Genomic DNA, 22,420 nt, shown 5'->3' on the forward strand with positions numbered 1-22,420 from the left:
TGGTACAGTTACTTACAGAAGAATGAAAGACGCTGGCCTCAACTTGTATGTAGGATGTAGAATGAAGTACTTGTAGCTCTCCATTTTGAGAAAAACAAAAACTGGTATTATCTGTAAATAAACACATGCCTAATCATCAAAAACTAGTTAAAATGAAATCATGCGTGTCATGGATGTGAACGGAAAATAAACATTTTCAAAAAAATGTATATATATACTTGATGATAAAGTTGCTAAACTTAAGGGTCCTGAAATCCAAATGCATGTTGATTTGTGTTGATTTATGATACCCTAAACATCACTTTTGCGGTGGAACTAATATCTAGAAACATTCCATATCTTTTTTAACTATTTTTTTCTTCTATTTGTCTTCAGATTACTTGGGAACGCCCACAAAAAAACCTTCAACACCAATATTCTTGAGATGACCTCATCTGTCAATCATTGCTAATGTACTGAAATGTTTAATAAAAGACCTTGGAATGCACCTTCCTTTCGACTCAGCATAACTCCAAAAAGTCTGCACACACCTCTGGTCACCTCCGAAAATTTTTGACACGAGCCCCCCCCCCCCCCCCCCCCCCCTCCAAAAAAGTGAGCCTCCTGGGGTGTTTGCCCCCCTCCCCCCAATCCAGAATCCGGCGCGCCTGTTGGGTTCCAATCCCTTCCCCTTTAATAGAATCTAACCAACCCGTCCAGAATGATGGGAGTTAGAATTAAGTGCTGCTGTAAAAATTGGACGGTGTTATTCTCTTTTCCCTATAAGGCAATAAAAAACATTCTTACCCACAAAACGGAGACAAAATCCATGATTTACGCCTACAATGAGGTGGAGATCAAGCTTAGCACCGGAACGTTGACTGTATACCGTAGAAAAAGCTCCTAACCATAATAAGTCAGACCACATGTACGGAATGATGAAAACGAATCTCACAAAGAAAGTCAACTTCGATATCTTCTGATGACATGCAACTTTTGATATGTCTACTTAGCAAGATATCATATGTCGTCATGACGACATGTAACTTTTTAGATATCAGCTTGGATAGATGACTTATGTCACCATGATGACTATAACTTTTCAGATGTCGACTTGGCAAGATACCTTATGCACCATGATGACATGTAACTTTTTAAATGTCGACTTGGCAAGATACATTATGTCACCATGACGACATGTAACTTTTTTCGATGTTGACTTGGCAAGATATGTTATGTTGCCATGACGACATTTACATTTTTAGAAATCGACTTGACATGATAATTTTTGTCTCCATGTCAACTTATAAAGTTGATAAGTCGACATGATAGAGCTATTATGTTGACTTGACAAGACAGATTATCTCGCCAAGTCTCCAAGTCGAATGACACTTTAAAGCTTCCGTAAAAAAGTAACATGTCGTCATGGTGACATAAGGTATCTTGCCAAGTCGACATCTAAAAAGTTACATGTCGTCATGGTGACATAAGGTATCTTGCCAAGTTGACTTACAGAAAATTACATGTAGTCATGGCGACATAACTTATCTCGCCAAGTCGACTTAAATGACTGTTTTTATTAAATTTGTCAACACCATGCGCGCACGTTGTCGAGATCTCATGAAGATGGTGATCTATTACAATACTAACAAAGTCTATTAACTTGTCAGCCGGCTTGTCAGTCTAACAAGTTAGTCTCTTTACCAACTTAGTCTTATTAACAGCTAAATCATGGATTCCGAAAAGGAGGCCGAGGACAGCATGATTCCCATACTCTTCAAATATGGAATTCACGCGAAAAAAAAGATGATGCCAAAAGGCATTGTTCGCAGTGACCTTGAGGATGCTTGTGAAGAGGTAAGCACCAGTGAACAATCACGCATGTTGAAGGGTCAGGGCCCGGTCCGCACAAGGGCTTGGTATGGTATCTCACGTAGGCCACGGTGGAGTGAGTGTGTGTGGCTTGGAAGCTTGATGTTCATTGATACTATCAAACGCTATCAGATATAGCGTTTCGAGCGTGTTACAGCTAAAAGTGACTTAAAATCTAACATTGGACAAACGCATAATGAATTCTAACCCGAAATAAATTATATTTTTGGAATGTACTTTAATTAAATGCATTTCCGACAACTGAATAGAGAGAGGGTCTAACTTAACGGTAAATTAGACTCATTGGGCCGAACGCAATTTTTTGCAAAAGCAAAAATGTCTAACTTTTAGCAGTTGCTATTTCTAGCCTTTGGCTACCATTTTGCTTCAATTCTATGCATAAAAATAAACAATTCCTTGTAAGATTTCAATACCCCAAATCGGTCCTACTAAAAGCAGCCTACAGTAGCCAACATTAACACTACAGCCGCCAATAGCTCAGTGAAAAACAAGCCGATAACAACATCCCCGAGCAGGCAAGAGAGAACCAAAAGGCTCCTTAAATATTGCTAAGGTTAATATGAATATTTTGGTACGAAATCAGCACAAAAAAAAGTTATTCTAGGGCCTAAAATCAGCAAAACAATAAAAACTTGTATGATCGGACTCTTATGGCGGCTCTTGGCTTATGGTGAATTCGATTGTTTTAACTTGGGATCCTCTTCACTCTTGTAACACCCTGTCTTTGTCATCTGTTCGCCAAAAACTGTGTAGTGCGCAGAGAATCAAGCAGCCTGTATTATAATAAGGGATGCGCGATATACGCTCATTTCAAAACTGGTTCTCAAGGTAAGTCAAATTCTCGTCTTATTTTAGAAATAGGAAACGTTGTGTACTTGCACTTTTTAGTAGGTCTGCTGGTAACTTGGCGAGACATGACATGCTTATCATGCTAATGTTACAGTAAATTTGTCGTTTCCCATAACTTCTTTGATCATGGTAACCGTAATAGCTTCTACTGTTGCCAGAGTGACAGAAGTGGCTGTAAGATGATGAGCGAGCTTACTCAACACATTCAATACAATTTCTTTGGAATGACATTTAGTTTGCGGCCAGCATAATTGTCAATGATAATGTTTTGTTGGAACACAGGACCCTTTAATTTTAACTCAGAATCTTATCCGCTGTACCGAGCAGACGGAATTATTCTTCTAGGCTGTCGGATTAGATAATTATAGCTTCGTCTCCTCAAAGGGATTTTCGCAAAAGAGAATAATAGCAGTACACCTCGGAATCATTTTGTATTCGTAGATTGAATTTCTCGATGTTTGTTCTATCATGTCTCAATATCTATTAAAGGTCCTGTTTACCTTTGGGAACTGTGACTTTTTATAAAAAATCAAGATATGACGTTTAATGCATATGTGTAGGTTCTGCGCGTTATATTGTGTCATTGAACATATCCGAAAGTCAATTTGAGTGATTTTTCAACTCCCCCCCCCCCCATCTAAAATGAAAGTAGAACTATGATTACACTATATACACCATCAACTCTCCAACAATGGAAAAATGTCCTGTACCCCATATTGAATATAATCATTTTATGAACATATGGCGTTATGGAGAATTATGTTTATGCCTCGATTCAACATCAAATATGTTACAGTATTGGAAACCAACTTAGCTCGAGTGTCCTAGCGTGACCTTGTTTTTTCACCTAAAGTTATCTACTCCTCTAAAACATATCAAGCGGCACGTTGTCCAGGTACTGTTTGAGTTGCGTGCGTAAGCATTGTACATGTAACGGACATTAGAAGATGATACATATTAACCACTCTCGGGAGTGGGATGTGTGGTATAGGGCTTACTGGATTAACCAGACGGTTCTTTTTGAACATATGTTAAAAAGTTCATTGTAGTTCATTCGCAGGTAATGGAGGGAAAAAATTATTATGCATCCAGATAGTAAACGCAGTCGGCGCGGATCATGTGCAACGGGAGCATTTTAAGGGGATGCTTCGGAGGTCAAGGGTCAAATGATGGTTTCAGCACCCCTTCCCTTCTCGACGTGTTCAGCGTTGGCCTACCAAGGGGCAAATAATAATAATAACAATAATAATGATAATGATAATAATAAACTAGTTGGATTGAAAGCGTGGTAATATAGGTAAAGGAAAGCAAAACCCAAATATAAATCTTAATTAATTTAAAATAGAAAAGCAAGTGGACCACATCAGTGAAGATTTACTGAACATCAGAGAATCGATTCAAGTTATGGTCTTTAGAGTTTTGGTGCCGTCATCACGGGATAAGAAGACTAACAGTTCGTGACGTCATAATGGCTACATATATAAAGAAGATGTAAAGAAATTCCACACAAAAAAGGAAATTTTGTATAAAGAACACATTCCGTCGACTTAAAGGTATTAGCCCACATTTGCAAACCCACGAAAATCAAAACTGCATAAAACAGGTCCAATATGACTTCAAGTACAAGTTATAACAGTAACATACCTCACCTGTTGCTCTTTGTCTATACCATTCGATAAAAGAGAGAAAATCATCGTTTTAAAATCAATTTTCAAACCGGGTCAACCCGACCCAAAATCGAATTACGAGCCCGAGCTAGCTACGTACATGTAACTTACACATGTATCGCATGCATGTAGTACGTACGTGGACCGGAGCTAGCGAGCGTTATACGCATGCATACGGTGCATTTTCATTTATTTTTATGAAAGTAATGGACTAATTGGAACGAAATTTTGCACAGGTGTTACTGCAATCATACCCAAACTCCATGCTAACTATGAGACCAATTGCTGCAGGTTTACAAATGTGGGCTAGTACCTTTAACACTGACATAATCATCATCATGTTGAAGGTAATATATGACTTCCCCTGCTTTGTGAAAGAGGAAAGTCGAGTGCTCTTTCATTGTGCTTGGAAGGTGAAAAATATTAAATTTTGTTTACATTTTCGTTACATTGTTGTCTGTACTTACGCTATGAAGTGTAGTAGTCTCCTTCATCCAGTGATGAAGTCCAAAACTTTAAAAAATCATAACTTTCAATTGATTGGCGATCGGATTCTAATCATCTAATAAACATCAAACTAGCACTGATGTGATGTTCTACTAATATTGCTTGTTTCATTCAGTTCACATTCATAAAATTATGTATTTGTACTTTGGTTTCCGATAACTCACTACATCGCAATATACGAGATAAGATATGGTAAAATATTTTACACACGGTAATCACAACATGCCCTTTGATATGTCGTCATGGAACGCGAGTTGCAATAGTATTATTCAAGAGTTATAAAAATGCAACACATTAAGCATTAAAAGAATAAATCTTAAAATAGATTTGAAGTCACAAAGAGATGTGCTCCTATAGTTATTTCAAGAGACAGTTCATTGTACTGTTTGATTCCTGCAAACATTACAGAGCGAAACCTGTATTTCGTGAAAGGTGATAAATCACTCTGTCAAGTTGTGTAGGGTTTGTGTATGAACCAAACGGTTTATGTTCAATATGTTGTGAAAATTTGCTGGCATTCAGGTAAAATCGCAAGAATCGCTACTATAGGGGAGTAAGGAAAAAATAGTGACCACGGCAGTGCGACAGAGTTGTTAGGAACGCTTATAGCGGCTCAACAAGTTTGACCATGCAGTTAGTTGCTATGGTCTTCATCTTTAGATAACCCTTTCTCTTACGAAGTGGGTGAAGAAGTTCATAAATACACTATGTAGGCCTAACAATGTCAGTTAGGAATTATTTGATTGTAGATAATGCTTTTTGTTTTATTTATTTATTTATTTATTTTATTTATTGTCTTCTTTATAAAAGCAGGGTAGTCCCATTCAAGGAATGCTTTCCAAGGGAGCCCTGCAGTAACAAATCACATTTATGACACAATAAAATATATACATAACAATCATATACAAACATACACAATAACACACTTCATAAAAGTGGAGAGCCTCTGTAGATAGAGCTAGAGAGAGAGAGGGGGGGAGAGAAAGCTTGAGAGGGCGTCACAGGGCGAGAAAGGAAGGTGACAGGAAGAATACATGTGTACAACTTTCAAACATGTCAAAGAAACGAGAAATTAACTACTGCGGGTAACCACCTGGATGTTGCGGACATTGCGTTTAAAAATGGGCAGTGAGGGGGAGGATTTGATAAAAACGGGTAGTGAGTTAAATAGCTTCGTTGCTGTGTATGAAAAAGACTGCTTTGTATACTTGGTCTTGGCTTTAGCTAGATACAGTTGGTGCATGGAGACTGATCTCGTAGAGTATGGATTAGTTCGCTGAGGTAAATGTCGTCTTAAATATTCGGGAGCAAGGCCATTCAAAATCTTATACACAAATAAATTATAATTATATTCCACTCTATGTTTAACGGATTGCAATTTCAAAGAATCTAACATAATTTGAACAGGGGTATGATAAGGTGCATCTAACACTAAGCGACAATGTTTGTTTTGACACCTTTGTATAGCCTAAGTTTTTCTTCGACAGTGAGCCCCACACAGTTGAACAATAATCAATATAAGGAAGTGTCAAAGTGAAATATAAATGAAGGAGTACTGGTTTCGTCAGGCAGTGCTTAATCCTTTGCATATAAGAGAATTCATAATTTTCTTAACAATATCATTGATCTGAAAAAGACCAATCTAAATTCTTATTTACAATAACACTTAAATACTTAAATTTGGTTACATTTTCTGGCAATTTGTCTTGCATTCTAATCTGTAATTTAACTTGATTTTTCTTTCTTCTACCAAAAATTAACATAACTTTAGTTTTATCGGTATTAACAACCAATCCATTTTCATTCAACCATTTACATAAAACATTTACATCATTCTGTAACTGTGTTTGAACAGCCTGTACTCCATATCCTGAAGAAAAAAACGGTTGTGTCGTCTGCGTACAGTGAAATATTCGTACTAATATGAAAAGGTAGATTGCTTATGTCATTAATGTACATACAAAATAAAAGCGGGCCCAGTAGGCCTATTGAGCCCTGCGGTACACCGGAAGATACTGGAAGAAAATCACTTCTTATACCTTTGTATGACACTAATTGCTTTCTTCCTAATTGATATGATTCAAACCATGATAATCCAATACCGTCTATAACAAAAAAAAAACAAAAAACCTCAGTTTCTTAATAAGAACATCATGGGGAATGATATCAAACGCTTTCCTCGGGTCTAAAAAGACAGCACCAGTAAATCGACCTTTGTCTAGGTTATCGTACAACATTTCACAAACTTCCATCAAACACGTTGAGGTGGAGTGTTTACTCCTGAAACCAGACTGCCGATCACTCAACAATGCTTCTTTATGTAGGTATCCCATCAATTGCGAATGAACCGCTCTTTCTAACACTTTGGAAACAATTGACAAAAGGGAGATAGGACGAAAGTCATTTAGTTCATATCTTGCTTTTGTTTTGGGAACAGGTACTACTTTAGCCATTTTAAAATCGTCAGGGAGACGCCAAGATTGTAGTAATTGATTAAGAATGCACACAATAGGAGTGGCAACCAATTCAGCACTAAGCTTCAGCAGTCGAGGGTGGAGGTCATCAAGCCCTGCAGATTTCGAACAATCTAGGTTAAGTAGTTCTTTTTTAACAAATTCAAAGGTGATCTTGTCAAATACAAAACATGATTCGTCGTTTAGAGGCATCCACGCTGTTGTGGTTGTGCCTCATTTCACCGGAGTCTTCTTTTCCATGAATTGACTCAGCGAGTTTACTAAACATATTGTTGAAATCCGTTGCTATTTTTAAAGGATCAATCAGATACAATTTTCCCATCGATGACAACATAATTATGAAGATGCGTTACATTTACTATCAGGCAAAAGCCCTTTTACTATATTTCAAGTTGTTTTAATATCATTACTTTCCTCAATCCTATTGCGGAAATAAGCCCTTTTCAACTTTTTATTCAAAATACTAGCTTTGAAATTTCTCAATGAAATATATTTTTTCCCACAAAATAATTTTACTTTCATCACAAATATTCTCACGTTTCATCTTATCATACTGACGTTTATAATAATCTCTATCCTTGCTACTTCTTTATAAGCTGAATTTATCCATGGGGAACTTTTAAGTTTCTTACGCACTGATACATAAGGTGCATGTTTGTCAGACAATTTCAGAAAAACATCTCTAAGCTTCTGCCACATAATGTTGACATCAGTAATATTTGAAAACAAGTCATTCTAATCAATACAACCTCAGTCACTGAGGAATGCAGTTTCACTAAACGATTGAAAAGATCGAAAACGAGAAACTTGAGGCAACATATTTGAAGTTTTTACTTTCGTTACAATGCATACTAAAGAGTGGTCACTGAACCCAATAGATTGTACACCTGAACGCAATTCCCCGAAAGCTGTTGAAGCAAAAATCACATCAATAAGAGTCTTACTGAAAGGGGTCACACGTGTTGGCCTCTCAATGAGCTGTTGTAATCCCAGTGATTCACGTATTTCAGTTAACCTGCCGGATAAGGAATTTTCTGTAAGCATGTTACAATTCAAATCACCTAACAATATCATCCTATCGGACACAGAAAATACTTGCTCTACATTTTCCTCAAGTTCTTCAAAAAAAAAGGAGACAGAGCTATTCGGTTTTCGGTACACAATACAAATGTACAAACTAGCCTCATTTCTGACTTTTACTTCGACCCAAAGCAATTCTAAGCTTTCACGTTCCAAGTCATGTCTCCTGATACTGTAAAACAAGGAATTTTCGCGTGCATTTTAATTTCGCGAATTTCGCGAGGGCCAAGATTCGCGAAATTAAAATGCACGCGAAAGTTCTTATCTACACTATGCATTGAATGCCAGTGGCAGTTCGCGAAAATTTCATGCCGCAAAAAAGGCCGTCGGCTCCAATTCGCGAAAAATTCATGCCGCGAATATATCATGTTTTACAGTATAAGGTATACTCTTTCGAATATAACAACAAACGCCTCCTCCAAAATAATCTCTGTCTAGTTCCTCTCCATAATTATAGCCATCAATACAACATACATCCTTCCCAATAGTTTCATCTAACCAAGTCTGAGATAATGACATTATATCACAAGGATAACATTTTGACAAACTACTTACGTCACCTGCTTTATTTCTAAGACTTCTAACATTCAAATGGGCAATTTAAGCCCCTTTCAATGGAAAATGAACATTCTTCAAAATTCAACTCACTCTTTTTATTATTTGCAGTAGTACCAAACAAATCTGTACTTATCTGCTGTTCTGAATTAATATCATACACAAAGGGTAATTGGGAAAATAAACATTTTGTACACTGCCAATCCACAAATTTCTCACGAGGATCATTATACTGAGCACTTGAAACATTAACACATGTAGTATGTACCCATTCTGAACAGTTCGTACACAGCAAAGCTTTCTGATTTCTCTTTACAGTTTTTTCACATACAGCGCAGGGATACAATTAAGATAGGCATACACACTAATATTCAACGGAACAGAGGGATAGTAATATCAAAATAAACAGTAAAAAAAAGCATAAGTAGTGTTCGCTCGGTTCACGTAATGTTCAACGTAGGCCTAGTCATTTTGAAAGAGATGTTCCTTTCTCGTTACCTTGTGTCGGTCGCCATTGGGCTGTAGTTGGGAGTTTTGACTAGTATGACTCTGTCCTGTGTCCATATTCCCAGAGTTTGCAGTTCTGAGTTTCCACAGGAGTTTCGCTCAAGTTGACTTGGTTAGGCTTTCATTGATGTTTACCTGCCTAGGCCTAGTTGATGACGGTGGTGGATTCTGCGACGTCGATGACGATGTATTCCATAGTTTCCTGCGAGCAGCGTAGATTCGTTCGCGGATTCTGTAGTTTGTGAACTTCACAATGATGTTCCGATCACGCTTTCGTTGACCGGTGGGTGGAGTGGTGCCGAGACGATGGCTGCGATCGATGTCGCTGGCGTTGGTTTCCACATCAAGCTTGTCACGGCAAAAGCTCCGTATCACATCGTCGGTGTTCTCATTGTCGTCGTCGCTCTCGGGTATACTAGAAAATACCAGGCAGTTCCTCCTTGTATACTGCTCGGAGTCGTCGGCTTTGGCTTTAAGGTTCTCTACCTCCTTCTCGAGTGCAACGATCCGGTCGCTGTGCTCGTCGACATCGAAATCGATGGGTTTTTTCACCTCCTCGCATAATGTGTCTCCGATTTCATGAAGGAGTTTGCTTTTGATACTGATTGCAAGGGTAGCGATGAAGTTTTGTCATTGAGGAGAGTTCGCACAACGATCTCGATGACAGAAGAAAGTCCACTTTCGTCATGAGCACATTCGTTTATGAGACCTTCAGCTGCAGTCGATTGGGGGTAGGTTTAGTGTCAGTCATCGGGTGGCTGTCGGCGGGCGTTTTGCAGCTGTTTCGTTGCCTTCGGCTTTCACCCCTCATGTAGTTGCCACTCGCCTCTTTAGAATATACGGTCGGCGGAGCACCAACACTCACACGTCTACTCTTCGTCGTTCATTGCCGTTTTATGATTTTTTTTTTTAGTAGGGCTTGTGCAGTTAAAAAGTATCCGAGTGCAAAGAGTTAAAAAAGATAAGTTAGATTTTGTGCTCTTATTAGAGCGCTGTTTATATAACATATCATAGTGCTCTTATCATATCATCTGGGGACACTCAATTACGTTTTCAGAATTCTTTCAGTGGCAACGTGAGATACCATGGCCCCAAACCTTTATTGAGTTATTTTTCCATACTTTTTGCGAGTTCGCCAAAATAAATTAGAGAGAGAGAAAAAAAATATGCCCTACCCATCAGATTAAGTATGAGTAATTTAAAATTGTGCAACTCATGCTAGCTCGATACTGGTCATGTATGTTTGCATATATTATCTTAAAGATATGTTTTCATAAGTAATTTCATCAAAATATTTACCTTCACTATAGTTTATGTTGACTTTTATTTATAAATGCAGGTACATGAGCCCTGAAGAAGTCCAAAGGATCAGTGGACGAAATATCGCCAACAAAATTACTAAAGGCTGGTAAGAGCATGTTATGGGCATTCATGCACAAGTGGAATTCCATACTTGTGTTACATTTATAATCTGTGTATTACAGAAACGTGTGCGAATGTGCGCGGGGAGACACAAGATGGCCGTATACGTGATCATCATGGTGGCGGATTGCCCGGGTACAGGAATTGTTTGCCAGTATGACCGACGAATTTCAGAGCTAGAGATGTTTTCGTTAAGTTTCATTCTTCTCTATCGTGATAGAAAAGAGGAACCCTAACAGTTGGGGGCTTGTCCGGGAGCCGAACCCGGTGTGAGAGTTCCCAGAGATATCAAAGAACTGAAAATGTTTGATAACATTGTTCGAAAAAAAAAGTAAATGACTTGTCACACAAGAATATATAATATCAAATCAAATCAATTTGTCAAATCAAACTGAGGAAAACCATTAAAATTTAGTCATGAAACTAAGTAAGAAATCCTATCCATCAGACCTATAGGTGTAATGGATAGGATTTATATAGTGCCCATAACATTATTGGCATGTCTGGATGTGTCTTTACCTTACATCACTTGTAAATAACTGAATCTATGAATCTGTGGACATGAAATCACAAATCATTTTTTTATGCAAATCAGCACGAATAATTATTTGATTTAATAGTAACCTGAATCTGATTCGTGCATAAATGCATGAACTTCAATAAGAATAGTGGTGAAACTATACCAAAACATGCATAACTATAGTAATTGATGTAAGTAGTAGTTTATTGTTTGCGTTTAATACAAGCAGTCCTAGTTCCAAGGGATACTCGGAAAGTAAAACTTTCAACTGATTCAAAACACCTGTGAAAGAGTTATATCTAATGTCCCAAAACTTGCCCATACCTCTTTATTGCCTGCCACTTTTTTTTAATGATTTCGCCGGTCGCCAAGTCAAAGAATTGAAATAAAGTAGCCGATGATAATTTATAGTATACCAAGCTCCTATAGTTAGTTTTGCAAATTGTTTACTTTTTACTTGAAACCAATAGTTATCCCTAACAAACTGGTAGAACTTTGTGTCTTAAAATATTCATTTTTTGGCTTTTGTTATAAAATATGAGCTCTTTTGTCAGATTTCTTCTGGAATACCGTTATGAGCTATTGAAATCTTTCCCTCTGAATGGCTAAAGAGAAAAATTCCCAACTTATTTGTCTGACAAAACATTTCATGAAATACTTCCTGAGATTCGCGGATACATTTAGCGGTGTTGTTTATGGGGGGGGGGGGGGGGGGGGGGGGCAGGTCTTCGAGGCAGGAAAAAGTTTTCGGGGATTAAGAATTGTTGCACTTCGCAGTTTTATACTGCATGATTTCAAAGCTATAAGGCATGAGCATTACAGGCGTACCATATAACATAATTCAGCCAGTTTAAATTTCAGGCAGAAATCGTCTCTTTACTTCATCAGTTGGTACCTCTGAATTTCTGCGATGAATATTGTGTACATTGAAAAAAAAAAAACTGATCCAACAGAATTCCAAACATCTCCTTAAGATATGAATGTATACACCTTCATTGTGCATCTCTATATTCATGTTCCACTGAGGAGTGCCTTAGGTTACGTTGTGGAATTAATAACCGGCATAATTCACCGCGTGCCCTATGATAGTGAAAATGTGTGGGAGAAACATATTTCATATGTTTCAGGAAATGCAGAAAAAAATCGGTCGCAAATAATATGCCCATGCAAAAGTCCACGGAGTCCTCCGCTTGAGCTCCATAGCTGTTTCTTATCAAAGTGCTTAAATTATAAGGTAGCCTTATTCCAGTAACAACCATCAGTTTTACGTTAATGCAACTCTGCAATTATGATGAAAAGGACGTAACTCATGTTTGTTTGGTTAAAGGGATATTGTCGATCCTATTTGCATTAAAATAACATTTTTTTTTTTGGATATTAATCTACTCTCCACGTCAGTAATTTCCTGGTATTACCATCATGACTATGATAACTATACAGTGCATTGTACGGATGATTAGGCGAAGGTTTGGTCAAACAACGTAGCTAACAAAATAAGTAATATGTGAAAACAGTTTACGTGTGATTTGCTATACTTTCTTTTACGCCTCTATGCTTGCACAGAATTGTAACTTACGGAGACAAACCATAAGGAAGCCAAACAGGTGTAAAGGTAAACATAGCAGTGATAACAATGGGTGACTCTACGCAGCCACGACCCCGAGCCAGCTGGAAGGAGTGGATACTCGTGGTATGTTTTTTCTTCATCTCCTTCATCGAGATGGGATTAGTTAAGAGCTTCAGCGTCATTCTGGCCGATCTCGTCTACCAGCTGGACACCGACTACGGAACTCTCGGGACCATAATCGGACTCTATCATGGTATATCCTTCGTCGTCGGTTAGTTTCCCAGTCAGCCGGACATGATTTGTGGTCTTAAGGAAAATTACAACTGTATAACTTCCACAGAGTCTTATATGTTGCATTATCTTTTTTTCTGTAGATAATTGATTGGGTAATTTTAGCCAGTCATGATAATACCAGACCTTGGCGAATCTCACAAAAGATCCATACTGACTAAAAATGTGTGAGTTCCGAATCCGATAAAATCGAAGTAGCGTATAAACGGTGCTTCAAATGGTTTGCAGCAGTCGCCCTCACAAAAAGCGTGTCTTTGTTTCACTTTTTTTTTAATTCTCAGTCATATCAATATTTTCATTTAGGCAATTTAAATATGAAAATGAGGCTCTTCTTCTTTTTAATGTACCTCGCACCTTTTTTTTTCTCTCTCTCTCTTTTCCTTCCGATGATGGATCGTTGATTGGAGAATATGTTTCTCATCTAGACACACTAAATACGCACCCCAATCAACAGGACTAACCCCCTTTTTTTAATGGTTTTGACAAGCAAACTAAATTCGCAGGGGTATTTCTGAGTCTCGACCTCACTGATCTTTTTTTTCCGAATGTCAGTATAATGTGTTGAGGTCATGACTTTTCAACACTAAATGGTGACTTTTTTATTTTGTTAGGTCACAAGAATCAGTTATGGAGGTGTACAAAATTTTGCCCACGCCGCGCGGGGTGGGGGGGGGGGGTGGGGGTGGGGGTTAACAGTTTTGTGTTTTTTTTTTGCCCACAACTTTTCAGCAAGAACTGTCGTAACTGTTGTAAAAGTTGATAACCTCAGCCAAACAAATTAAAGGCCAGAATTTTCTTTAGAGATGGCAGATGAATATTCGAATTGTGCATTGAAGGGAATGAATCCTTACGTTAACATATTTTCACGAAACAGTGCACGTAGGGGTAAGCCCTTATGGAAATCAGATGAGATGATCACTGCCCATCATTGATTTGTACACATACCAGCAAAAATATGGGTTAGGAGAACATATGACTCATACCAACGTAAAAGCCAACATAGCAATACATCAGCAATTTGATACAAAGGACAACGTTTAGAACTATCCACATCATGAAATTATTTGCTGCTTAAATCTGCTGTAGTTACATGTTTAATGTTTGATTTCACCAACACTTCGTATATTATTCTCCTTGCTTGATTCTACCTGTACATGTACTGGGTAGATTCGGCTTGACAATGAAGTGTGTGTGTGTGTGTGTGTGTGTGTGTGTGTGTGTTTATTTGAAATAAGTTGTGTCTTTCGTGGGGGTCATCCCACTAGACCGACACCCACGAGTTCGACACGGAAAACCGGTCCATGAGTCCTACAGCTCACGAGTCATACAGCCCATGAGTTCGACACTAGGCAAATAAAGCCCATGAGACCGACACTAAGTGAAGACAGCCCACGAGTTCGACAGATACAACACGGCGCGTAATGTGTCGGTCTCGTGGGCCTTGTTGGCTTAGTGTCGAACTGATGGGCTGTATGACTCCCGAGTTGTATGACTCATGGGCTGTATGACTTGTGAGCTGTATGACTCTTGGGCTGTATGATTAGTGGGTGTCGGTCTCGTGACATGCACCCCTTTCGTTTCCTGCAGCACCACTCGTCGCACCTATCTTGGAGAAACTTCGAGTGAAGATGGTAGCCGTCCTTGCCTTCGTCAGCGGGGGCAGTCTCTGTCTAACGAGTATTTCTGAAGGACTGTTCTTGTTCACTGTGTCTCTCCTCGTATCCGGCAAGTATATCAATCTGCAAACAGACTGACGGGTGGAGCAGTTGGCGGGAAAGATTGGAAGGGTACAGGAGGGGAGTAGGGGAGGAACAGAGAGTGTTATGGAGGGAGATATTTTATACAGGAATAACAGGGCTTTACATTCGTGACATTAGCACTGGTTCGGTGACCAGAGGCCATTCAAAATTTGAACGGCAACCCCTCAAAAAAGGGGAAAATAAGAAAAGAGAAGTTTTTTTTTTCGTTGTTGCCCTTTCGAGCACTAAAGATAAAAAAAACGCATCTCTTATACTTTCGTTAACTTATAGGGTAAGGACAGTTGCTTTTCGAGCCAGCAAAATTTCAGATTCAAAGATTTTAGTGGTGCGAACGGGCGACCAGAGAAAAAAAAAATGATTGTCAAGCCTTGTGTTTACTAGGCGTAGCCAGAGGGGGGGGGGGGGGGGGCGATGGGGGCGATCGCCCCCCCCCCCCTAAGATTTGGACCGGGGATTTGGGAGGCGGAAAAAAAAATGCGTGTATACTGTATGCATGCACATGAAGCGGGTCTCCTTTGCAACCTTTCATCAAATAAGATATTTTTTTTGAATATTTCACTCAAAGTGTGCACCAGATCGTTGAATTTCAATTCAAAATATGCAAAATCTCTCGTGCTTGGGAGGGGGATACCCCCTCCCAAACCCTCCCCCTCTGTGCCTCTTTCCCTAGCTTAGTACACTTTTTAGATTTACAAAAAATTATGAATAATTCTGAGTGCACAAGACTTATCACTTATATTCCGAAAACTCAAGGGGTATTTCCCCTTTTTATCGACCCTTTCCTCCCTCAGCCCCCATCAGTTTGGTGTGTGTGTGTGTGTGTGTGTGTGTGATTTCCCAAATGTTGATTCCATCAAATATGCGTAGACGAGATATCTCAATTTCAACCTTAAAAAGGCAAAAGCTCCAAGGGTGGGGAAGGGTGGGGATAACACTCGCCCACGCCTTCTCCCTGCCTGCCCGCCCCCCCCCCCTTCCGCCATGCATAGAAGTAGACTGTGGCTATACCCAGATCGCTGTATTTCAATTCTAAAAACGCAAAAGCTCCGCGAGCGGGAGGAGGAATCCCCCTTCCCCTAAGCTCTACCTCACTAGACTTTATACATACACACAGATGGTGCACATTCGGAATAAGAGCTACTAAATTCCGTGATTTTATCACTTCGGTGAAAAAGTATTGCACCAAAAATTTGCAACGGATCGCTGAATTTCAGGTCAAAACGCAAAATCACCTTCGTGTGGGAGGGGATATGCCCCCATCTACACCCTCGTGTGATTGCTTTTTCTGTTTGACTGCTGAACGGACAGTGTTCATGATATTCAGTGTAAGAATTAATACAAGAAGATTATTTAAATGATACCATTTTATAGGCAAATTGTTCAATAATAATCTACACTAAAATATACTGCAACTTTAAACAAGTGGGACTGTTTCCACTCGTTAAAACACGCAAAAGCATGCATCAAATTGCATCATTTGGAACATCAAAATGCAAAAAGTTCTCACCGTGGGAGGGGAGACACCCCCTCCCACACCCATCCCTCCCCTCCCCTCGCTCTCTCCGCTCTCTCGGGTTCAGTCGCGTTCATGATATTTAGTGAAAAGAATTGATACAAGAAGCGTATTTAAATTATAGCATTTTATAGGCAAATTGTTCAATGATAATCTACATCAAAATATACTGCTACCTTAAACAAGTGCATGGGACTGTTTCACGTCGATAAAACGCGCAAAAACATGCATCAAATTGCACCATTTGCAACATCAAAATGCAAAAAGTTCTCACCGTGGGAGGGGGACACCCACTCCCACACCCTCCCCTCCCCCCTCGCTCGCTCCGCTCGCTCGGGTTCAGTCGCGTTCAAGATATTCAGTGAAAAAAAGTAATACAAGAAGTGTATTTAAATTGTACCATATTATAGGCAAATTGTTCAATGATAATCTACATCAAAATATACTGCAACCTTAAACAAGTGGGACTGTTTCAACTCGTTAAAACACGCAAAGACATGCATCAAATTGCACCATTTGCAACATCAAAATGCAAAAAGTTCTCACCGTGGGAGGGGGACATCCCCCTCCCACATCCTCCCCTCCCCCTTCACTCGCTCCGCTCGCTCGGGTTCTGTCACGTTCATGATATTCAGTGAAAAGAATTAATACAAGAAGTGTATTTAACTTATACCATTTTATAGGCAAATTGTTGAATAATAATCTACACTAAAATATACTGCTACCTTAAACAAGTGGGACTGTTTCACGTCGATAAAACGCGCAAAAACATGCATCAAATTGCACCATTTGCAACATCAAAATGCAAAAAGTTCTCACCGTGGGAGGGGGACACCCCCCTCCCACACCCTCCCCTCCCCCTTCACTCGCTCCGCTCGCTCGGGTTCTGTCGCGTTCATGATATTCAGTGAAAAGAATTAATACAAGAAGTGTATTTAACTTATACCATTTTATAGGCAAATTGTCGAATAATAATCTACACTAAAATATACTGCAACCTTAAACAAGTTGGACTGTTTCACGTCGATAAAACGCGCAAAAACATGCATCTAATTGCACCATTTGCAACATCAAAATGCAAAAAGTTCTCACCGTGGGAGGGGGACACCCACTCCCACACCCTCCCCTCCCCCCTCGCTCGCTCCGCTCGCTCGGGTTCAGTCGCGTTCATGATATTCAGTGAAAAGAAGCAATACAAGAAGTGTATTTAAATTGTACCATATTATAGGCAAATTGTTCAATGATAATCTACATCAAAATATACTGCAACCTTAAACAAGTGGGACTGTTTCAACTCTTTAAAACACGCAAAAAACATGCATCAAATTGCACCATTTGCAACATCAAAATGCAAAAAGTTCTCACCGTGGGAGGGGGGACATCCCCCTCCCACATCCTCCCCTCCCCTTTCACTCGCTCCGCTCGCTCGGGTTCAGTCGCGTTCATGATATTCAGTGAAAAGAATTAATACAAGAAGTGTATTTAACTTATACCATTTTACAGCCAAATTGTTCAATAATAATCTATATCAAAATAAACTGCTACCTTAAACAAGTGGGACTGTTTCACGTCGATAAAACGCGCAAAAACATGCATCTAATTGCACCATTTGCAACATCAAAATGCAAAAAGTTCTCACCGTGGGAGGGGGACACCCCCTCCCACACCCTCCCCTCCCCCCTCGCTCGCTCCGCTCGCTCGGGTTCAGTCGCGTTCATGATATTCAGTGAAAAGAAGCAATACAAGAAGTGTATTTAAATTGTACCATATTATAGGCAAATTGTTCAATGATAATCTACATCAAAATATACTGCAACCTTAAACAAGTGGGACTGTTTCACGTCGATAAAACGCGCAAAAACATGCATCAAATTGCACCATTTGCAACATCAAAATGCAAAAAGTTCTTACCGTGGGAGGGGGGACACCCCCTCCCACACCCTCCTCTCCCCCTTCGCTCGCTCCGCTCTCTCGGGTTCAGTCGCGTTCATGATATTCAGTGAAAAGAATTAATACAAGAAGCATATTTAAATTGTAGCATTTTATAGGCAAATTGTTCAATGATAATCTACATCAAAATATACTGCTACCTTTAACAAGTGGGACTGTTTCACGTCGATAAAACGCGCAAAAACATGCATCAAATTGCACCATTTACAACATCAAAATGCAAAAAGTTCTCACCGTGGGAGGGGGACACCCCCCTCCCACACCCTCCCCCCCTCCCTCGCTCCGCTCGCTCGGGCTCGGTCGCTTCGCTCCCTCGCAGACTAACCGCCCCCCCCCCCTAAGATGAAATCCTGGCTACGCCGTTGTAAAACTCTCAGCGCCACCTTTTTTTTTTCAGTCAATCGCACTATATTGCTATCTATGTTATTTTCTGTCAAATATCTGAAGTTGACATAGGGATGGGTATACAGGATGTGGAAATGAATTGGAAAGGAGGGGGATACGACGGGAGAGAATGGGAGAGGAGGGTAGGGAATTGGAGGAAAGAGAAAGAAAGGAGGGTTGTTGAAGAAAATTTTGTAAATCAATGTTTTTATCAAGACTTCTCTCAACCCATTGACCGTGCAAATCAATGCCAAGTCTATTTGGAGAGCGGATTAAGATTAGACATGAAGTTGAAGAAGGATGAAATCGTCACCCTAACAAGTTTACGGGTGCATCATCGTGGTGACTGCTGTTTAGTTTGGTGTGATTGTTTTCTTTTTTACATTTTCTCTCTCAAAGAAGGACTCCAGTGAAAAATGAATACAAACTGAGTACCAGATGTCACTTCACTTTTTCTGTCTTAACTACTGTGCGATACCAATCAAACCTCTCCATTAAGGCTTGTCCAGTTTTTGTTTAGTAATCTACATTGTAAGTCAGACTGAACATGGAATTTCAGGTTCCAGTTGAGTTTCATTTCCAACAAGCTCGTACATGTACTGACAATAACACCGACACGTTACACGAGTTTGAATGCATAAAGATGAAAAAAAAATCCTCTTCCTCTGTTCCACCCCTAATATCTTACTCTCTTTCTTTCTCTCTCTTTCTTACCGGAAATGGATCATGTAGGGATATCCTTTGCCTTTGTTATTCTCTGCATTGTCGTCGAATTCCAACGGAACGTTCATGAGAATTTCGCACTAAAGTTTGGCATCGGTCACTGTGGCAACGCCTTCGGGATGATTCTCATACCGATCCTTACCGAGACCCTGAGGGAAGCGTTCGGCTGGCGAGGAGCCATCCTCCTGCTGGGAGCCATTGGACTTCACATGTCCATGTTCATGTATCTCTTCGCCGTAGCGATCGAAAGTATCGGGGCACCAATCAAGACGTCTGTAAGTCAGAATGGAGGCAAAGTTGAACCAATCGAAAGCGCAAGCTACGAATTGGACAACCACTTTGACGAAACATCCAGACTGACCAAAGACGGCGACTCCGGCAGATCTTCATCAGACACTGCCTGGTACTTGAGATTGGGACGAGGGATCTGTAAGCTATTTGGATTATCTATTGTCTTCGAGGAACCCTACACAATTCCGCTCTACATATTCTTCTCACTTGGCGGTCTCATCAACGTTGCCTGGGTGGTGTTCCTAATCCCCCACGGTGTAGAAAGGGGATACCCTCTCTCCACGGCCGTCTTCTTGGCGGCTTTTGGAGGAATTGGAAACGGGATTGGTCGTATCATCCAGGGCCCAATCATCGACAGGAAGTGGTTGTCGAGTGTCGATCTCAACTTGCTCCTCAGTCTCATCAATTGCATCGTGTTCGCATTCGATCCCCTTACCTTAGCCTTTTGGCATCTAGGGCTTGCTGCGTTCGTTACTGGATTGACTATCGGAGCCAGGATGTCGCTCCACGTCGTGACACTGCGGCAGTACGTCCCACCAGAAACGTTCTCCTCGGCGTTTGTATTCTTCTGTCTGGCATACGGCATTGGAGAACCTTTAGGGGGCGTTATGGCTGGTAGGCAGATCGCAATGATTGCAAAACCCGCTTATAATCAAATTAGACAGCAAATCTAACACTTAAACTCGATCAGTGATTGTGTTACCCAGCACTAACTATAACCCAGGATACTTTAGCACAGGAAACTTTGCTGGGACAAAAAAGAAAAAAAAAAGAGGAATCTCCAAATTCTTCAATGATCCAAAAGTCATTACATGTGAAGACGTACGTCATCATTTGTCTCTGTTGTTTGACTATTGGTTTTGCACGGTCAGATAGTCATAGTTCGTTATTAACATGGTTTTCGATACACCAAGTTTTAAGTTCAAGTAAGTATATGCAATTCAAATGCATATTATATGTTGTGTTGTTCCAATAGTGAATCTTAATACGCACCATACGTAACAATAATAATAATGATAATAGCAATGATTTTAAAGTAATTTTTGTCTTTCTTCTTCAAACGGAGTACACCCACACGAGCAAAAAACAAAAACAAAACATGATTCTGTTGATGATATCATTTTGTCGATTCATTGCTCACAAAGTACTAAATGATTAAGACATTGGAATACACCTTCCTGCATACGGAGAATAACTTACAATGTATGCTGTTGATTATCATGTCATGTGCAATGAAAACATGCAAGATATGCTCAGTCTATAGAAAGGTGTATTCCCATGTCTTTGGTGTAAGCATAATTATCTTTGCCATAAGTCCTTCTCAATATCGTTTGTTGTTGTCTGTTTATGTGTGTATTCGGTTTTGTTTTGTTTTGTGTGGGTTTTTTGCGGGGTTGTTTTGTTTTTTCTTTGCTTAACTTTGCATGGAGAAGCTGAATATTCCCGTTTCTGTTTTATGTTCACGATACATAACGTCAAATTGAGATCACGGGGACTTCCTTGTGAACAAATTATGAACCATGCATGCGTATCAGCATGGCGTCATTTGCTGAAAGTAATGAACGATTATAGTCTTTTTGAGGGTTTTAAAAAATCTTGACATCTTTCACCACACCTCTCATGATATGCTTTCTTTTATATAAAAAATCTTGAAATCTTTCATCACAACTCTCATGATATGCTATCTTTTACATAGGATCTCTCGCGCAGAGGTTCACCCTCACTGTGGCATTCATGGCGCTCGGCGGGATTGAATTCTTCTCCTTTCTACTTCTGTTGCCCATACGGTACTGCGTGTCGACCACTGGAACCTGACACAAAAGTTATGCGACAAAGTGAGAAGAGAAGAGGGCTATACATTGGTTGCGTCTGGACGTGAACAGAGAGATTGCATATATGCCTGGAATTTGCAGCTCCCTCGCGCGTATCGGAATAGCTGTGAACAATGACAATAATAGTGACATTATCTTGTTTCATCATCAAATGAAACATGGCTTGATGACTTGGTATTTTTTGATACAGAGATATGTACGGTCCTATATATTGAAGGTTATATCTAGTAAAATGGAATTACAGAAAGATAGAGACAGGGCTGAAGGAGGCCTTATAATCTACAGATTGCATATCAGTGTATATAGACTGTGGACTGCACCATAATACAATTGAGGAGAGATTGGCAGGGATGAAAAAAAATGGGTGTATATATTGGATATCCATAGAAAAAGGGTAATTGGGGCAATTTAGGTACGATGTATATCTGATTTTTCTAACATAGAATTTAGTGGTACACGTTTATGAGGTGGATTTTGTGCTCCTGTCACGTCAATTCTGCATTGAGCCAATATTGCTGCATTTTTTTTTTGAAAAAGGGCAATATTTTCATTTTTATGAATACTGTTTCTTCATGCTTTTTGTCAAAATTCCCTCAACCTATCACGGATTGTATTCCTTATTTCCCCTATGGCTGGAAATAGCGTTTTATATATAG

General features: G+C 39.7%; 1 protein-coding gene across 1 annotated transcript; it reads left to right on the forward strand.

Moving 5' to 3' along the window:
- Positions 1-13,086: 13,086 nt before the first annotated feature.
- LOC139719117 (monocarboxylate transporter 7-like) lies at positions 13,087-21,747 on the forward strand. The gene is made up of 4 exons (XM_071630549.1): positions 13,087-13,291; positions 14,899-15,036; positions 19,651-20,547; positions 21,629-21,747. The coding sequence occupies exons 1-4, from the start codon at positions 13,087-13,089 to the stop codon at positions 21,745-21,747; spliced, it is 1,359 nt and encodes a 452-aa protein (XP_071486650.1).
- Positions 21,748-22,420: the final 673 nt, after the last annotated feature.

Source organism: Diadema antillarum, unplaced genomic scaffold (genome assembly GCF_040938485.1).
Source record: "Diadema antillarum isolate AM-2024a unplaced genomic scaffold, OU_Dant_1.0 scf00000104, whole genome shotgun sequence".
In the NCBI taxonomy this organism is placed as follows: Eukaryota; Metazoa; Echinodermata; class Echinoidea; order Diadematoida; family Diadematidae; genus Diadema; species Diadema antillarum.